Source organism: Eumetopias jubatus, unplaced genomic scaffold, assembly GCF_037043125.1.
Source record: "Eumetopias jubatus isolate StellerSeaLion01/CBP00866 unplaced genomic scaffold, mEumJub1_p1.0 scaffold_6, whole genome shotgun sequence".
Classification (NCBI taxonomy): Eukaryota; Metazoa; Chordata; class Mammalia; order Carnivora; family Otariidae; genus Eumetopias; species Eumetopias jubatus.
Genome location: NW_028274812.1, coordinates 115,671,893 through 115,689,636, shown reverse-complemented (window position 1 = coordinate 115,689,636; position 17,744 = coordinate 115,671,893). Strand labels below are relative to the sequence as shown.

The window sequence follows — 17,744 nt, the reverse complement described above, 5'->3', positions numbered from 1 at the left end:
GGGGTCTAGCCTCCTAACTTTGGTCTCCAAACTTGGAATGACCCCTCCCCCACCGCCATTGTTTTAACCCAGGGGGTCTGGGGGATGCCAGTCTTTATTTCCAATCTCCTGAACGCTGCAGGAGGTTCAGAGACAGGAGTGCTTACTAAGGTGCATTCTGAGACTTGATTGGGCAGGGACGCCCTGAGGACCAAGACCTGTCAGCTCACTACACGTGCTATCCTACACGAGATGTTAAGACACAGATACAATGAACCAGGCAATGCCTGTTCCTGGAGAGGGTTACGGCAATAAAGACGCCTCCTCCACCTCCAGGGGGTTTGCCGTCTCACTGGGAAGGCAGCCCCGCAGAAGACACTGGAAAGTGCAAGTATTGGGGCATAAGTGCTCTGCAGGAGACCATGGAGGCGTGGCGGCTCAGGGAGCTCTTGGCAGAACATTCTGGTCAGGGCAACAACGTTGGGGGGAGAGTCTCAGACGTGGTAGGGAGGGGTTCAACTGGGGGGGAGAAGTGTTACCCAAGGACTGACTCCTGTTCCCTTCTTTGGTGGCCAGGTCACTCTGGGGCTCCCTCCAAGGCCCCTTTCCAGAGAAGTCTCTAAAAGGGGGTATGAAGGTCAGCCTGGCTAGAGGGGCTCCAGCATTTTCCTTGGGGCAGGCAGGATTTGGGCTTCACCTGGACAATGTCCCGCTCTGCCAGCTTCCCCCGTGAGGAGATCCGCACGTCATCACCATCCAGCTCCACCATGGCTGTGTGAGGAGAGGCATGGGGGTGGGCTGAATTAATGGTGGGCACCTGGGCCTGGCAGGACAGTGGGCTTGTCCTCTAATCCTGGGCCTGTCCAGGACAGAGACTGTCAGACCAGACCCCCCACGTTAGAGATGAGGAGACTGAGGCCAGGAGACAGGAGGAGCCCAACATGGTGAGTCTCTGACTTCTAGCCCTGTGCTCCAGCTCCCCCACCCTCCACAGGCTCCAAGGGTTGGAGGAGGGAGGAAGGACGGGCCTCCTCTCCACAGCCTTGGGGTACGGGTATGGGTGCACACCCTGACACACCCTTCCCTGTGCAAACAAATACACCCTTACACCCTGCCCGCTCACCCAGATGGTCACACCCACCCATGAGCTCTCACTCTTTGGGGAAGGGTCATTCCCAAGGGCCTGACGCCTCTGGGGAGACATCTGGGGGATGGGGACTTACCGTCGAACTCTGCCTGGCCCACGCCGATGATGATGATGGACATGGGGAGTTTGGCAGCCTGGGAGATCAGGGGTAGGGACAGAAAGGGGTGGGTCAATGGAAGAAAGAGAAGAAATGGAAGACAGAAGGATGGAGACACACAGAGAAACACAGGAAAGGGGAGAGGGGGAGGGGCACGGACCAAGGGAAACAGCCGTGGGGCCCCAGAGAGGAAGAGAGGGTCAGGAGGGGGAAATGGGTCACAGGTCTGCTTCTCTGAGACACCCCGATCCCCTCTCTGTCCCTGGGCCTCCATCAAGTGGGACACATTTTATGTGGGCATCCAGAAGTGCGAGCTGAGGCTGGAGCCCGTTATACAGGGAGACCATCCAGTAGGGGGAGCCAAGTTCCTGGGCCTCCCCAACACTGGGCTCCTACTTCGCCCTGGCCAGGCTGGGCTTGGGTCTGGGGCAGTGGTCCTAGAGATGGGTTAATGAGGGGGCCATAGGCGTCAGGAGGGAGTAGACCACCCAGGGTGGGTACAGAGCTCATCAGTGGGACCCCTACACCCCCCAAACCCCACTGTCCAGGAAGCCTCGTCCCAAGGGCTTCTCTAAAGAAGTGGGAAGGCATGCCCCCCACCCCCAGCTCACATTGACAATAGCCTCCTTGGTCTGTGCCATGTCCGAGATGACCCCATCTGTGATGATGAGCAGCACCGAGTACTGGGAGCCATCCTGCACTGCGGCCGCGGTCCTGGGGGAGGAGGCGGGGGCTGTAGTCTGTCTGGCCTGTTCTGCACCCCTCCCCGCCCCCACAACACTTTGGGGAGGGGGACAACTCTTTGGCTGGAGGGGTATCCCTTTAGGGTCAGGGCTCCCTGAAAGGCGAGTCAGTGGAAGAGACGCACCCCAACCCCACCTTCCCGAGAGGACAGGCATGGACGGGAACGCTGTGTGAGCCACTGGGATGGGCGTGTAGTGGCCCCGGCACTCACCTGGCCACATGGGTGACCACAGGGGCGAAGTTGGTGGGGCCATAGAGCTGCACGGTGCGCAGGCTGTGGTGGTAGGCCTCCAGGATGCCATCGATGCCACAGCAGGAGGGGTTCTCCTGGTTGCCATTCTAGGGGCACCGAGGATAGGGAGGCAGAGCCCAGTAAGGAAGGAGGAGGCAGAGGGAGGGCAGCTGGGGGCTCTGCGGGGGGGCAGGGGGGCAGCCAGTGTGGGGAAGGCCAGCAGGCCTGGGATCTCCTCGACTCTTCTCTGGTGGGGGGTAGGGGCAGGGGAGGGAGTCCCCCGGGCAGCTCATGCTCTGGGTGAGCAGGGCCAAAACCTGCTCCTTGCCCCGCTCTCTGGACCTGCTCGGACAGGCCCCCTGAAAGGCCTGGCTGCTTCCCTCAGGGAACCTTGAGCAAACCACCACAGCCTCAAATGACTGCCGGGTCGGAGCAGCTCTGGAACGACTAAGCGGTTGATCTGTCCTCCTGTGTCTGGTGCCCAGCATCATGCCTGGCACAACGGAGTGCCCCCAGCTTGTGGGAGGGAGGAAGAGGAGGTGGCACTTCCACAGGGCCCCCATCTCAGCACCAACTCAGGGAGCTCCTGGGATTACCTGCAGTTGCCTAGTCCCAGCGCACACCCCTTTACCCTTATTTCTGGGGCCTTGGGGTGGAGGGGTAGTTCAACCATGTCTCCACTCCACCTCTCCTGGGTCTTGTCAGGAAAAGGACGCCAGAGCCCACTGTGGGTGGCATCAGACATGGAGCGGAGGTGCTGGTGAGCAAGGTGGGGAGTGGGCTTCTGGAAGCCCTGATATAAGCCCCCCACCCCCACCCCCTGGCCCAAAACACAGCAGGCAGCCTATCCACCCTGCCCTCAAAGGCTGCACCATCTGTCCCGGGGCAGGGAGGATGGGAAATGCCCTGGACCCTGGGCTTGTCACCACGCCCTGAGCCTGGTCAGCCCTCAGCCCGCGCTCCCAGGACCTCCTACCAGCGGGAACTCATGGGACACCCTTCCGTCAGGGGGCAGCTTGGCCCCGAAGCCAAGGGCGGGAAACATCTTGTCACTGTCGTAGTGCTGGATGATCTCCCCGACGGCAGTCAGCGCCAGCGCATAGGCGTTCAGCTGGTAGGGGCTCATGTAGTGCAGGGACGTGGACTGCGACGGGTTCCCTGTGACACGGGACATGGGAACGTTTGCTGGTCTCCACACTCCAAGCACCGCAGGCTCAGAATGCAGAAGGGGGTACTGGAGGGCTCCCCTAATTTTCTTTATCCTTGATTCCTTTCTTTCTCTCTTGCCACACCTTCAATCCTTCAGTAAATCCCGGTTGCTAAACCTTCAAAATATATGCAGCAGCTCACCTCCTTCTCCCCTCCTCTGTGACAGCCCCCTCCCCTGTCTGCAGGAAAGCAGCAACCCAGACCATCACTCGGCTTCCGCCCTTGTGCCTAGAGTCGGGCCAGAGGAGCCTGTCAAACCTCAGGCAGCTAGGCCATGCCTCTTTGCTCCAAAGGCTCCCATTTCGCCCGGAACCAAACCCACAGTCCTTATGCGGGGAGGGGGGGAGGTGCAGGCCCCACGGGGTCTGGCCTCCAGTGACCTCCCTCCTTGCCGCTTGCCATCCCCTCCCCTCACTCACTCAGGTCTGGCGCCCTTGCCATCCCCACCTCAGGGCCTCCGCAGTGGCATATCCCTCTGCTCTGGGACACCTTGCCGCAGAGGTACACGTGGCTTGCTCCCTCTACTCAAGTGTCCCCTTCCCGGTGTGGTCTTCCCTGAGCGGCCTCCTGAAAATCACAGCCTCCCCCAAAACTCCCTGTCCCTCTTGCTGGCTTAAGGTCCCCCCCCACCTCCGTAGCCCTCGTCACGACTGGCAATTGCCCACATTTTACTTACTGAATCGTCAAGGGCATTACGTCACAGACTGCCAACGATAAGATCCTGTCTCTACCTGCTACCAGCTGTACACTCTTCCATAGCTCCTTACCTCTCAGCCTCAGTTTCTCGTGTGTGGAGTGGGGGTAACAGTCCCACCTCACGGGATCGTTGTGAGGATGGAGCAGGTGGGATTCTTACAACCCCCTCCCAGCTCTGGATCCTACCACTCTAGGGCTCTGGGGCCCAAACCGGGGAGGAGCCCCAAACCGGGGAGGAGTCCCAAACCGGGGCTGCTCTGACAGGCATGGGAGTGAGCACGGAGCACTGCTAAGGGGGGTCTAGACTCCAAGGGAGGGGGTGACTTTTCTAACAGTGTAAAATTGGGCACTGGTCGCTCGTGGTGACTCAGGCAGCCCACCCTGGAGAAGGCCAGCGATGGGAAGGGAGCTGGGGCAGCCCCAGCAAGGCTGGGAACTGGGGTTCCTGCCTTCACTGGGGACCAAAGAGCTCCCCTCCAGCCTGGGGGTTGCGCTGCACAGAGGATGGGAGATTTGATCCCGTGAGGAAACATCTTTTCTCCAGTGCTCTCCATGGGCCCAGAGCCCAGATTTGTTAGTGGCCACGGTCCAGTCTGGGGATACCTTCACCATCTTGGTTATCCCTTTGGGTCTCCAAGCCTAAGTACCTCCTTTTCAGTGAAGATGAGGCCGAAGAATATGGGAGAGCTGGTTCCCAGCTAGGGCCAACTATCACAGTTTTGAAAAGCCCTCCCCTTTCCAGCCCCCAGCCCCACTCCAGCTCCTCTGCCCACCCCCCACTCACCATTGGAGGCCGTGAAATCGATGGCCACTGTGAAGTTGATCTGGGTCCTGGAAGAGGAAGAGCACCAGGGGAGTTACCTGGACAAGGAAAAATCTGGCCTCCACCCCAGCCCCACAGCTTGCCAGACACGTGGCCTTGCTAAAGTCACTCATCTTCTTCCAGTTCTGGAAAACGGGGATAGTCATGCCAGCCACGGCCTCCCCACAAAGGATTGTTGTGAGCATAAGAGGTAGGCAGTGTGAAAGCTCTCTGAAGGGACTGTGTTCTGTGTGGACACATGGTGACAATTACTTCTTTCCTCCCCAAACCCTGCCCCTGGGCCCACCTGAGTCCAGTGGAGTAGGGTCTCACTCTGTTTCTTGCTCAAATTCAGGGTCAGAGGCAGGGTTAATGCTGCCTCTGGGTTTATTTGACAAAAAAGAGAGCCAAAGAGATATTGTGCATTTCTGAGGAAGAACAAAACATCACCCATGATACTGCCTTGCCAAAAACTTGAACCTGAATCCAACTGAGCTTTCTGAGCTATCTCCCAGTTGTTTACAGGATACACAGGGGACAGAGGAACATGTTCAATGACAGCTGGGGAATGCAGCCAGTAAAAGCCAGTCTGGGGGAACCTGTGAGAAGTCCAGGCCCCCCGCAGATCTCGTGCATCCGAATCTCTTGGTGGGGAGCAGGACTCTGTTTTAGCAAGCCCTCACGAGCTCCAGAGGAATCAACAGATGAAAAGAGAATTAAGGGGCAAATCGATCAGTCGCAATATATGGATCTTGCCCGATTCCTGATTCAAATAAGCCAATTAAACAACTTTACAAGACAACTGGGGGAATTGGAACACTGACTAGATATTTGGTATCAAAGAACTATTCGATGTTTAGGTGTAATTACAGTATTGTGGTTATATTTTACAAAGAGAAAGTCCTTCTATTTTAGAGCTATATCCTGAAGTATTGGGGGGATAAAATATGATGTCTGTGATTTGCTTCAAAACAATTGGATGAAAGAGAGCATGCATGGAACAAGGCTGGCCAGGAGTTGGTTAACTGTTAATTCTGGGTGAAGGGTGCCTGGGGGTTCATTATACCTTCTACTTCTGCATGTATTTAGAGTTTTTCCATAATGAAAAGTTTGGTTTTGAGGATTCAGATTCAGGGTTGAAGCTTTCTGAGGGTCTGCTGCTCTAGTTCTGTGCTAGACACTGACAGAACAAAGCTGACAAGACAGGAGCCCCCGGTAAAGTCTAGTCTTGTGGTCCCCATTCTGCAGTGACCAGAGAGTCACTAGGGGAGCTTGTTTAAAAAGAAGATCCCAGGGCCCCACTCCCAAGGATGCCCGTTCGGTCGGTCTGAGATGGGGCCCCAGAATCTGCTTCTTCAACAGACATTCCCTGGCCTCATCCAGAGATGGATTCTGAGGAGGGGGTTCTGGGATCACACTGTGGGGACACTCTGTTCTGGTGGTTCTTAGGTGGCATGATGTAAGATCAGCCACAGCCCTCTCTCCACCTGACCACAGATGAGCTGCTACTCATGGAACCATTGCCCCTAGGAAGGGTGAAGGACCTGGTGAGCAGGAGACCCAAGGCAGGGTCTGCTGGCCAGAGATGGTCCGGCCCACGCTCTTTCCCTTTGTCTGCTGCCTGGGGGCAGAGCATCCAGCAGACTCCAACCTCTGAGGGAGACGGAGAAACAAGATGGCAAGAGCCTGGGTCCCTGACTGACTGTGTGGAGCATCTCCCCACCCATCCCTGCCACCCCATGGATGAAAAATAAACCTTTGTTCGTATTAAGCCTTGAGGTCACAGGATTATTTGTTACAGCGGTTGACCTACCCTATTCAACTGCTGTTTGTTGTCATCTCTCACTGGGGAATAGAGAGATCATGTCTTCTCCATAGGGAAAGAGCTCTGCTCCCAGGGCCACCATCGGGAGGGTGGTTCTGGCCTATGGGACCACAGCTGAGGGACACCACTGGCCGGGCTCTTCCGAATCAGGGTGAAGGAAGAGGCAAGCCTTACTCCGTAACTGGTCTCCCCCTGCTCTGGGTTCTGAAATGACTTGGGGTAGGAAGGGGCTGGAAAGCAGGTTCTTTTGTGGGACAGCTACTCCCTGCAGGCTCGCCCCTCCTGCCTCAGGGCAGAGCAGGGCAGAACGCAGGCTGCTGAGCACCAAGCTCCATCTCTGACCTGGGGCCAGAGCTGAGGTGGCCGTTTGCACTCTCTGGGGCCAGGTGGGCAGGGGAGGGAAGCCAGGAAGGAGAGGATCCCGAGACAAATGCCTCCATCAGCTGCCTGTCTGGACACGCAGGCCTGAGCGAGCTCTCACTCCCTGGAGCCGGCTCCCTCACTCAGGTCTCTGGCGAGGACAAGGAGGTGGGGGGGTGGGGGGGCGGGCCACGGCTGGCGCCAGCGTTTTACCTTACCCGGTACTCGCGGCGCCAGCTTTGCGCAGAAGGCCGGCCTCTGAGGGCTCCTTCTCTATGAGACATCGCAGCACCCAGCCCTTCCACCCAGCTCTGCCTGCCTGCCTCACACCCCACCTGGGAGCTGTGAGGCAGGCAGGGCCCGGATTACCCAGTACTACAGAAGAAATGCCGCACACGGGGCCCGGAGGAGGCCGGCCATGGGCTGGGCGTGTGGCCACCAGCAAGTTCTGTAAAATGGAGATCATCATCCTCGCCCTGCCCACTATGTTCTGTAAATGAGGGGCGCTGTGCCAAGAAGAAAGATAAATACAATGTGGATTGTTTGAAAATTAGCAGGTGCTCTAGAATGTAAGTGCGGGGTGCTTCATGAGCTAGGGAACAGGGCGGTTTTGATGGGGGGAAGGGAGCAGGGGCAGGGCCTGGAGTGGGCTCAGAGGAGGGGCAGGTAGAGGCAGCAGGGGGCCTCCAGGCAACTGCAGGGAGGTGTGTGCTCAGCGGGTAGAAGGAGAGCTTGCAACCTTGAAACCAGTTTCCAGGCAGTAGGGCGTGGTGTCATGGGAGAGTACGTGTGGCTTCCCAGGGCCTGACTTTTCCCTCTGCCCTGGAGAAGCCGTCAGCCAAATGCCCACTTGGCTGGGATGAGCCTTTGGCACCTGCCCTGCCCGTCTTCTTTCCAGACAGGTGTAGTCACTCACCTGCCTGCACCTGTGGGCTCTCGGCTCCCCACACCCTGACCTGGCCCCTGTTCTGGCAGGGAGCATACTAACCTCACCTCGGAGTCAGGTTCTCTTTCCGTGAGCTGTTGGCTGGAGCCCGCAGGTTCTCCTGCCTGCCTTGCCTGGATGCCAACCCCTCCGGTTCTTTCTGTTTCTTAAGCTCATGTTTGACCACCTGTTGGCTGTGGGACCATCTGATGGCTTATCCCCCAGTGCCTCCTGCCCCTTAGAGGTCCCTGATGCCACTGGGAAGGTTAATCATTGTCCCCACCCCCGAAAGACCAGGCATCAGAAGCTCAGAGAAGGAAGGGCCATTAGAATTCACTCCAACCTCTGTGTGTATAGAGAAGGAAACTGATGTTCAGGGAGGGAAAGTGACCTGCCCAAAGTAATCCAGCAAAGTCATGGCTAAGAAGCGCCAAGAGTTGGGGCGCCTGGATGGCTCAGTCGTTAAACATCTGCCTTTGGCTCAGGTCATGATCCCAGGGTCCTGGGATCGAGCCCCACATCGGGCTCCCTGCTCCGTGGGAAGCCTGCTTCTCCCTCTCCCACTCCCCCTGCTTGTGTTCCCTCTCTCTGTCTCTCTCTGTCAAATAAATAAAATCTTAAAAAAAAAAAAAAAAGTGCCTAGAGTCTGGGCCTCTCATTCCTAGTCCAGAGCTCTTTCCACCTCCCTAGGCCCTTGGTTCTCTTTGTCACAGAGTCCGTGCCACCTCGGGGTCCCATCCCTGCAAGGGGACCTGACAGGACTCAGGCTGGCCTCCGTGGCTCAGGAGCACCCTCTGCAGCCACTCAGGATCCAGGGGCATGCAGGGCTCTGGGTGAGTTGTCCGAGGCCAGAAACAAGAGCTTGCTCAGGGCTCACAGGCTATGTCCAGGGCCTCAAAGAGGCCAGAGCTGCTCATGCCCATATGTGGGGCCCCTTCCCTCTCCCTGAAGCCAAAGAAACCGGGCTGGATATCTTCTCACCCTCCTTTGATGTAGTCAAGAAATGTGCACTCGGACTCCACAGCAAAGGAAAGCAGCGTGACCTTGAAAACAAGAGGGAGCTTGGTCAGTATGGAGCTCAGGGCTGCAGGGAGACGGTTTGCTGAAAGTGAGGGAGCACGCAGCACCCGCCAGGTTTGCCTACTCCACTGCATACGGTACCCACAACAACCCTATGAAGCACAGCTATTATCCCATTTTCTAGCCAAGGAAACTGAGGTTCAAAGAGGTGATGCAATGTGCCCAAGGATACTGCCGGGACCTGGCCGAGTGAGAAGCGAACTCAGGTCTGACTTCAGAGCCTGCCTTTTTGACCTTGATCCCCACCTGCATCCTAGCAGGGCCCGGTCGCTGTTCCTGGAGGCACCAGGACTCAAACCAAGAGCACAAGTTTCCCCTCAGTGGCTACCAGCATGGAGTGTGGAAGGCGAGAGGGTCTTCCTGACACAGGCCTACCAACCTGCCAATGCTGACAAGCTCCCTGTCCTGCTAACGATCCATCCTAAAAACATGACCCTTTGACCTAAAACATGCGCTTAGATCTTCAATCTCACTGTCCCAACTCACCCCTCCGATGTCTCTTGATCTCTACCTTCTCAGACCCAAGACCCCCATAAGCAGCGTGTTCTTGCCCGGGAGGTAACTGACCTGGGGCCCCCTCTCCAGAGCAGATGCCTTTTGACCTCTGCCCTGTGACGGCTTTGGCATTGACTGTGCCTAGACAGGCAGCTACCTGGCAGCTCATTACAATAATGATTTAGGATCGCGGAGACAAGTAAGTGAAAGCCTGGCTGCCAAAATCAATTAAATGAGGCAAGATTGGGGCAGAGGATCTTCTACCTGTGTCAGAGAACTCTACCCTAGAATTTGGGGAACCCCCTACTGGTGCAGGCTCTGCTATGTTTACCAACTCTCTGGGTAGGCCAGGGAGGGCCTCTGCTTGACATCAGCCCAAATAACGGGAGGGTCTGTGGGTGCTGTGCTGGGCCCTGGAGACCCTACCTGCTGTGGTTCGGGTGTTAGGCACCTGGATGGACAAAGCTTCCTTTCAGTAGGCGTGGACTATGGCAGTGGCCTCTACCCTGACCAATGATCGCCAGACTCCCTGGGGAGCTCTGAAAACCTCTTGCAGCCTGGGTGAGGACCCCAAACCAATTACATCAGTTTTGGGGGTAGGCCTCTGGCCTTGGATCATTTTTTAGCTCCTCACATGAGTCTAACCTGCAGTTGGGGTTTGAACCCCACTCCCCACCCCCCACCACCCCCTAAGGCCTTGGGATGAAGTAATTCCCTAACTTGCCTGACCATATGGACTCAGCCAGGGCCTTGCTGCTCAAAGTGTGGCCCCTGGACCAGCAGCAGCGGCATCACCCTTATGCTGGTTAGAAATGCGGACACGCAGATTCTTGGCATTTTAACAAGATCCCCCAGAAGATTCCGCACATAGTAAGTAGGTATGAGAAGCACTAAACACAGCTTCCTGGGCCCCAGCCTCGGCCTCCTAAAATGGAACCCCAGGACACTGGACTGGGCATGTGCATTTTAATAAACATCCTGGGTGGCGCAGTCGGTTAAGTGTCTGACTCTTGATTTCAGCTCAGGTCACGATCTCTGGGTCATGAGATCGAGTCTCACATCGGGCTCCACGCTCTGCGGGGAGTCTGTTTGAGATTCTCTCTCTCCCCCTCCCTCTGCCCCTCCTGCTCATGTGAGAGAGCTCTCTCTCTCTCTCAAATAAGTAAATCTTTAAGAAAAAAAAAAAAAGCATCCTGGGCCCTGACTGATTTTTTATGGTGAAGATTGACCTGAGACAAATCATCAAATCATGTCCCCTCTCTGGGCCCGTTTCCTTATCTCCAAGAATACTGAAGGAAATCAGTGGTTTTTAAACTTTTTTTTTTTAGCTTTACATCTGAGATTTCTCAGCTGGGGAAGGTGTTGCCTCCCCTAGGGGCATGGGAGTGTGTGGGAAGGTTTCGGGGGTCTGCCAGTGACTGCAAACTACGGGTAGCCACGGGCTGAGGCCAGGGGTGCTAAGCACCCCACAATGCACAGGAAAGTCCCGGGAGATGAAGAATGATCCTGTCCAAAATGCTGACAACATTCCCACTGAGAGACACTGTGGCTTTGGAGGAAGCAAATATTATTCCAAGCCTGACTGGGAAGCTGTTACAATTCGTCTCCTTTGAATGACCAGAGAGTACTTTGCAGTTTACCGGAATGTCTCTCGAGCTCTGTGTCACAGTCAGCCAGTGTAGTACGCAGGGTAGGGATGATTTATTAGCCCCATTTTACAGATGGAGAAAATAGGGTTCCTCAGAGGAATCCCAGAGCTCCCTGACTAGGACCTCTTCTAGGTCTGGAGTTGCAATTTGCTTAAATCTAATGACTAAGTGTGGCTGCATTAGCTGACGGGGCCATGGACCTCTACAGTAGGGAGGGACAGGAAGGGTACAACGCTGAATGTATTTGCAGGGCAAAGATGCCGGCTTGTTCGAGAAATGCACTGTGGGCTCCACCTCAGGGCCCTTGCACATGTTGATCCCTACAGCTAGAATTCTCTTTCCCCAATATCCTCAATACTTGCTCCCTTACCTTCTTCGAATCTCTGCCCAAACATCACCTTCTCAGAGAAGAGCTTTTCCTTCCCTACTTAATATAAAATAGTAGTTTTGTCTCTGGCATTCCCTAACCCTTTACCTTCTTATACTTTTTTCCCACAGCAAACATAACCACCTGACAAATATAGGTACATGTATGCATATATTTTTGTTTTCTGTATCCCCCACTAATATATAAGTACCAGGAAGGCAGAGATTTGGGTCTGTCTTGTTCCCAGCTGTATCCCTCATGCCTAGAACACGGTAGCACTCAGGAAAGGTTTGTTGGATAAATGCACGAATGTCCTGAAGATCAGCCCCCCAGAAGCCATGGGGCTCCTATAATCCTGGGATCGTCGTGGCAAACAGGGGCATCGCCGGCTGCCAGCTCTCAGTTTAACTGTAGTGCTGAGTGCCATCTCTAGCTCTGTGACCTTGGTTGTGCCTCTCTGGCTCTGTGACCTTGGGCGAGTCACTTCCCTGCTGGCAGCCTTGGTTTTCCTCTTTTATGACGAGGGGATGATAATGTCTGCCTCTCAAGGAAACAACCTGTGAAAAGCACCTCTGTGGGGAGTTCCCCAGAGTTAAGGGCCCAATGCCCACTATTCCTTTTCCTCTCCCTTTCTGCAGGAAGTCCCCACGGGAGTTTCTCTCTGGGATTTCTCATTCTGTATCAGCGCCTGTGGTGTGGCCCGTCTCCCGTCTCCCGTCTCCTGTCTACCCTGGCCACCCCCCAAACCCCCTGGGGCTGTTGCTCGATCCGCCCCACCCGTCTCCACCCCCAACTCTCCAGGTCTGGTTCCCACACCCTGCACGAGCCCACACAGACACACACGACTCCTGACGCGGACCTAGCTCAGGCCTCAGGATGTTTACACCTGGCTGCAGAGAGGGGTGTGGCTACTCACGGTGCCAGAATTCACGTATTTCTTTTTCTTCATTTTCTTTTTCGGGTTTACCACCTGCAGGAAAAAACAGATGCCAGGTGAGGAGCATTTCTAAGCAGTCAGGGGTGGGCTCCCAGAGCTTCTAACGACCCCTGGGTATGGCTCCGGCCCCAGCAAGCAGAATGTGAGGTGTGAAGACTGGGGGTCCAGGGGAGGAGGGTCCGGGAGGTTTTGTGAGAGACTGGCATTTAGATTTAGACCCAGTTCCACGACCAAACACACCAGGAGTAATATTTATTTAACCTTCTTCCCCACTGCTCCCCCAAACACGCCCTCCACCCAATGCAGCCAAAGGAGGCTCCATGTCGCAAAGGGGCCCTGTCTGTGCCTGCCCTTGTATGTTGGCGCAGGCTGCTTCCCGCACCCTGAATGCCTTCTCCTCCACCCTCCACCAATTCCCATCCTCCCTGCTCCTCCTTGGAGATCCAGCCCTAGGGCTGCCCTGGGGCCTTTGGGGCTCCCCTTTCCACCCACCCCCAACTACAGTCTAGTTAGAACTTCCTTAACTGTTCCTCATGTGAAAGCTTTCGTTCCAAACCAGACCTGTCATTGGAGAATATATCACAGGCCTAGGTGCATATTTAGCAGATGCTAAAAAACCACTTGTGCGGGGGCTTAACTCAGTGGTCTCAACTGCCCGCCCCCCACCTCCGATATTCGGCCATGTTTGGAGACACTTTGGTTGTCATGACTGGGGGAGAAGACAGAGGCCAGGGACGCTGCTGAACATCAGGCCATGCACTGGGCAGCACCCCCCAACCGCACAAAGAATCTTCGAGTCCAAGATGTGAGTTGCGTGGAGGCTGAGGAGCCAGGGGGCTCGTGAGCCCTCCAGGGGGCTTTCACATAGGCTGCGTCTGCACTAGCCGGAAGCCTCACGGCTCTTCTGTTTCCATGGAGGAAGGTCAGGCCCTACCTTGCCCTCATCCCCCGTCAAAGGAAGCAAGCGGGTTGAGTTCCACACCCGCTCTGTCCTCTCCACATGGCTGGTGAGCTCATGGCCCTGCCTCCTACCCCCCCCCCCCGTTCTTTTGCTCGCAGGGGTGGCCAGGCGTCAGCAGAGGCCTCTTCTGTCTGAACGAGTGTTGATGCCCATTCCTGGAGATCAGGAAACTCAGGCCCAGGGACAGAAGTGATTTGCCCAAGGTCACGAGGTGCTCTGCGTAGTGACAAAATTAGAAACCAGGTTCCTGCCCCGAGATCAGTGCCGCCTACCTGGGTGTCACCTTGATAACAAATACAGACACATTCCTTCACAAATATTTATGGGGTGGGAGTGGGAGACACCAGTTCCTCTCTTCTAGAATCTTCACTCCAGTTGGAGAAAGATTTGTCCTCAGGAGACAGAGGACAAGAAGCACCAAAAAAGGGGAGCCAGAAACGTGAAAGGAGTTGGTGGAAGGAAGGACCGTTCCTGGCCGAGCATCAGTGAAGGCCCCACCCCCCCCAGGACAGGTGGCGCCGAAGGCAGGTGCTGAGGGCAGGAAGGGTCTGGGCATGGGGAGCTGGAGGGAGGGGCATTCCAGTCGGAGGAGATAGTTTGGGGGAAGGGAGATGGCTACAGAACTGGATGGCAGAACCACAGGGTGAAAGAGCAAACTGGGCTGGCTGGAAGAGAGCCCAGAGTGCCAAGTTAAATGGCTGAACATCACCCAGCAGCCAGCAGGGAACTCTGATGACCTCTAAGCCGGGAGGGGGCCATGATCACAGCAGGCTCTAGGATGCCGGGACCCGGTAGAAATGAGCATGAGGGGAGAAGGAGAGACATCAGGGGCATGTCTACCTGCCTGGTTCTGCCACCTAATGGCTGTGTGACCCTAGGCAAGTTACTTGACCTCCCTGTGCCTCAGTTTCATCTATAAAATTGGAACAAAAAGTACCTACCTTATAGAAAGGTATGGGGATTCAATAGGTCAATATAAGTAAAGCGTTTAGGACATGGTCTGGAACGTAGTGAATACTATGTTAAGTGTCAGCCGCTATTAATTTTTATTACTACCACTACTACCACCCCCACGAGTCCAGCCAGGTGAGAGGTAATGAGGGCCTGGGGGTTGTTGGAACAGGTACTGAGCTATAGCAAAACAGCACTGTCAAGAAGTGACCGCAGATCGCGGGCCCAGGGCGGGGCTGCGGGGGCAGGAGGGAAAGGGGTCAGGGGTCACCGGGTAGACACAGAAGGAAGAGCTGGGTTTGGGGTCCCAGGTGGGAAGTTCACGTGCGGAGGGCCGGCGAGCTCTGCAGGTGGAAACTGTGAACCTGGGGAGAGAAGCCCAGGACCATCTCAGAGCCCCCAAAGACATGAAGGCTGCCCAGGTGATGTGTTCGCAGACACCTTTGTGGAAAGTTCCAATGCTGCACGGTTGCCTCAGTGCCCCAGTCTGTCCCATGAGGGTGTGGAACTTTGAGAACTGAATACACCTCAAACTTTTATCCCCTAGTAGCCCTCCCAGCTGAGGAGAACAACCGCGGACTCCTGGAGGGGTCTGGGTGTCGCCCAAAGACCTGGCCACAAGCGCATTTCTTTGAAGTCTTCTGTGTTAACCTTTAAACTAGCCTGTATTCCACATTTCCACTCTCTAATTATAACTGTTTTAATATTACAGCCATGTTTTGTTCTCAGATCCTCATGTGAAGTGGGCACTGAAGAAACGCCCTGTTTATTCTGAGGTTTCAAGCACTCCCAGCGCACACCCCCACCCCCACCAGCGAGCTTCTCCAGCCCACAGAGGCCACACCCTGACGGCCCCTGTGGGGCACCGGCGCCCCCTGGGGGCCAGGCCAGGAACTTCCCAGCTCCCAGGCTGGAATTCTCAGCCTTCTCCTCTGCTGGCCTCACACCCCCGGGAGCCCTAAGGCCGCCAGCGCAGGTCTGGGGTCGGCCCTCCTGTGCAAGCAAGCCACCAAGTGGCTCCCACGGGCCAGGAGCTGTGCTGGCTTTGGGAATACGGTAATGAGTGAGATGCCACCCCACCCTTAACGCACCTCATGGTCTTTAAAGGGGTGGGAAGTATGACAAACAGGTAATAATAGCCAGGGGGGGTGGGGGAGGCAGGGAGGGAGCACCGAGGAGAGCTATTTAGCTCAGACTTTGCGGGTGGAGTGAGTGTGCAACCAGAGAAGGCTTCCTGGAGGTGGAATCATACCCAAAGGGAGTCCCCAAGGATCCACAGGCCCAACCAAGTGAAGAGCAAAGGGGGCCCCAGGGGAGAACCGTGGAGTGAAGCACAGAGGCTGAGCCAGCAGGGAGGTTCAGAGAGCCTCGGAGAGCGTAATAGGGCTGCCAGTCGTGGTGAACAGAGGGAAGGGGCTGGGGCAAGACCCCAGGGGCCTCCTAGGGGTGGGAGGTGTGGGTCTACTTACACACACCCACCAGCTGCACGCAGACTGTAGGTTGCTGGGGCCCGGTGCCCATGCAGAGGAGCTTGGACTCCACCTTGTAGGTAAAAGGCCCTGTAGTAGCTCAGCTGGGGTGGGGGCGTCATTCTGAATCTCCTCCCTGCCCCGGTGTGTGAACCCCGGCCAGGCAGTGGGTGGGATGCCCAACCAAAGGTTAAGCAGGATGGCCATGTGATCAGATTACCATTTAGGAGAAGGCCTTGGATTACCGGGTGGGGATGGAAGGAGGTGGGAAGGCTGTTAGGGGTGCTGTTGCAAAGCCCCCCACACAGGGGGGAGGGTGGCGGTGGGGGTGGATGGGAGTGAAGGGAACAAAATGTCAGAGTCTGTGGGTGGTAGGAGGAGTGGGAGTTCAGTTGTGGAGTGGATGTGGGGTGAGGGGCAGGAGGCATCAAGGATGACTCCCCAGGCCCCCAAGATGGCAGCCCAGGAGATGGAGCTGGCTGGCCGGGGAGAGGGGATATAGCTGTGGGGAGGCTTCAGACAGCGCCTTCAGTGTGGGGCGCTGAGTGTGAGCAGGGGCCAGCAGACAGCTGGACATACGAGTCAGACACCCAGGGTGACGCCAGGGCCCGAGACGGTCTTTCCTGACTTCAGTCAGCTGGACTCCAGAAAGGCCTTCCAGTGACCCTGCCCACAGGGCAAGGCCGGCCCCCCTGGGACTGCCAGGGTTTAATTCCTTCTCTACCCAAGGGTGTCTCCGATGGAGAAAACGAGTCAATCCAACCATTTTTGCTTTTAGCTTGAGAGATCATGGCCTCTTCTGAGCCTGTCAAGCACTTAAAAGCCAAACTCCAAGAGATATAATCCCTTCCCTTGCCTTCCCTAAAAATCTCCTTAAAGGCAGCCGGAGAAGGATGGAGCCCGCTTCCCTGCGCCTGGGTGGGGGAACCGAAGACAGCCCTTCCCTTTGCTGATGCAGAAAACAAAGCAATTAACTGTGAGGATCAGAGCCCTTTCAAAGAAACGCACCCACGCTCCATCTTCACAATGGCCTTGTTCAACTGAATTCAGTATGTGCCTGGATCATAAGCACCTACCAGGTGCCCCGCGCTGCCCAGGCCCACGTGAAGGGAGGCCCCAGGAAGGGCTGTCCGCCGGCCTGCCCTTAGGGAGCTTCCATCTAGCCAGAACTCGAGACCTGCCCACTCAGAACAAAGACCCAGGGTGAGGGAGGGAGAGTGTGGAGCGGTTCAGACTCGGTGATGGGAGTCAAAGCCTGCTCCTCAACGTCACTACCTGAGCGGGTTGCTCCTGTAAGGAGAGAGACCATCTCTAGGGCTGCTGTGAGATGGAAATCTCCTGGCACACTGGCACTCAACAGATGATACTGGACGACAGCAGTGACGTCACGCTCACTAGGGGCCCGGCACTGTTCTAGTGACTTCTTTAATTCTCAGTGTGCCTGGCACAGAGTGGTTCAGGAACTTAGCCCACATCACGTGGCCGGTATGTGGTAGAGTCAGGGTATGAACCCAAGCAGTTATTAGGGTTCGAAGTGTCTGCGGTTGGGGCACTGGGTGGCTCAGTCGGTTGAGCACCTGCCTTCGGCTCAGGTCATGATTCCAAGGTCCTGGGACTGAGCCCCGCACCATCATCATCATCGGGCTCCCTGCTCCGCGGGGAGCCTGCTCTTCTTTTCCCTCTGCTCCTCCCCCCACCCCTCTCATGCTCTCTCTCACTCTCTATCTCAAATAAATAAATAAAATCTTAAAAAAAGAGAAGTATCTGCAGTTAAGTGGGTCTAGCACAGACTGTCCTGTCCATGAAGCTCACACGAGGG

The 17,744-nt window shown here is 56.0% G+C and overlaps 1 protein-coding gene across 2 annotated transcripts in view; it reads right to left on the bottom strand.

Moving 5' to 3' along the window:
• CPNE5 (copine 5) overlaps positions 1-17,744 on the bottom strand; it is an 87,407-nt gene that overhangs the window by 726 nt on the left and 68,937 nt on the right. For both annotated transcript variants that reach the window (XM_088024367.1, XM_028120667.1), the window contains 8 exons: positions 12,524-12,577; positions 8,998-9,059; positions 4,889-4,935; positions 3,176-3,357; positions 2,179-2,306; positions 1,835-1,937; positions 1,203-1,260; positions 677-750 (listed from right to left, as the gene is read on the bottom strand). In XM_088024367.1, coding sequence (XP_087880493.1) covers positions 677-750; positions 1,203-1,260; positions 1,835-1,937; positions 2,179-2,306; positions 3,176-3,357; positions 4,889-4,935; positions 8,998-9,059; positions 12,524-12,577 — 708 coding nt within the window. The remainder of the gene's footprint in view (positions 1-676; positions 751-1,202; positions 1,261-1,834; positions 1,938-2,178; positions 2,307-3,175; positions 3,358-4,888; positions 4,936-8,997; positions 9,060-12,523; positions 12,578-17,744) is intronic.